Genomic DNA, 1,184 nt, shown 5'->3' on the forward strand with positions numbered 1-1,184 from the left:
GGTGCGCCCCAGAGCCCAGAGCCTTCTCTGGAGGCAGGACCCGCAGGGCCCCGGTGTCAGCAGCCTTCTCTGGAGGCAGGGGCCGCAGCACCCCGGGGGGCAGTGACTTCTGCATAAGGGGGATCCGCAGGGCTCCTGAGCCAAGAGCCTTCTCCGTGGGCAGGATGTGCGGTGACCGCGAGCCAGGGGCTTTCTCTGGAGGCAGGGCCCACGGTGCCCCTAAGCTGGGAGCCTTCTCTGTAGGCAGGATCTGTGGCATCCCCGAGGCAGGAGCTTTCTCCGGAGGTAGGGGATGGGGTGCCCCAGAGCTGGGAGCCTTCTCTGAATATGGGAGCCATGACACAGCGGATCCAGGAGCCTTCTCCGTGGACAGGATCCGTGAGACTGGGGAGTCAGGGACATTTTCAATGGGCAAAGGCCACAGCACCCCAGGGCCAGGAGACATCTCCAATGCTGGGACCTGTGGCACCACGGAGCTGGGAGCCTTTTCCACAGACTGAAGCTGTGGAGGGCTTTGGGGAGAAGCTCTGTCCAATAGCGCAGACTGATCGTCCTCAGGAGACTCATCCACCAGCTGGGACTGCAGGGTCCCTGCTGTGGTGAGAAGTCTGTCTGACAGTGGAGGATGCAGACATTTCACGGAGAACTCATCCAGCAGCTCGGGCTGCTGGGTCCTGGTGTCAATGAGAGACTTGTCCAATAACTCCAGCACCCCAGGGGCAGCAGAAGGCTCGTCCGACAGCTGGAGCTGCAGGGCACCAGCAGGGACAAGCGACTCGTCTGATGACTGCGGAGTTCCTGGAGGAGATTTGCTCGGCAGGTCGGGCTGTGAGGCATCACCGGAGGACTCATCCAGCGGCCACAGCACCGCATTGGTGGGAGGTTTGTCGGGTTGCTGAGGCCTCACTGCTACGATGATGGGTTGCTTCTCTGACTGCAGCCTCAGGGACAGGGCAGCTTGGGGCTTGTCGGATGGCTCCAGGCGGAGCGAGAGGGTGGTGGGGGGTTTGTCCGAAGGCTGCAGCCGGAGCGAGAGGGTGGTGGGGGGTTTGCTGGATGGCTTCAGCCTCAGTGACAAAGTGGTGGGGGGTTTATTTGATGGTGGCAGTCTCAGTGCCAAGGTTGCAGGTGGTTTGTCTGGTGAAGGCAGCCTGAGGGCCAGAGTGGTGGGGGGCTTGTTTGAT

The 1,184-nt window shown here is 62.1% G+C and overlaps 1 protein-coding gene across 1 annotated transcript in view; it reads right to left on the reverse strand.

Annotated features, from left to right (window-relative positions):
- NSD1 (nuclear receptor binding SET domain protein 1) overlaps nucleotides 1-1,184 on the reverse strand; it is a 65,453-nt gene that overhangs the window by 1,057 nt on the left and 63,212 nt on the right. Inside the window, exon 23 of the mRNA XM_010002097.1 lies at nucleotides 8-1,183. Within this exon, the coding sequence (XP_010000399.1) occupies nucleotides 8-1,183 (1,176 nt within the window). The remainder of the gene's footprint in view (nucleotides 1-7; nucleotide 1,184) is intronic.

This window comes from Chaetura pelagica, unplaced genomic scaffold (genome assembly GCF_000747805.2).
Source record: "Chaetura pelagica isolate M959 unplaced genomic scaffold, ChaPel_1.0 scaffold356, whole genome shotgun sequence".
NCBI classification, from domain to species: Eukaryota; Metazoa; Chordata; class Aves; order Apodiformes; family Apodidae; genus Chaetura; species Chaetura pelagica.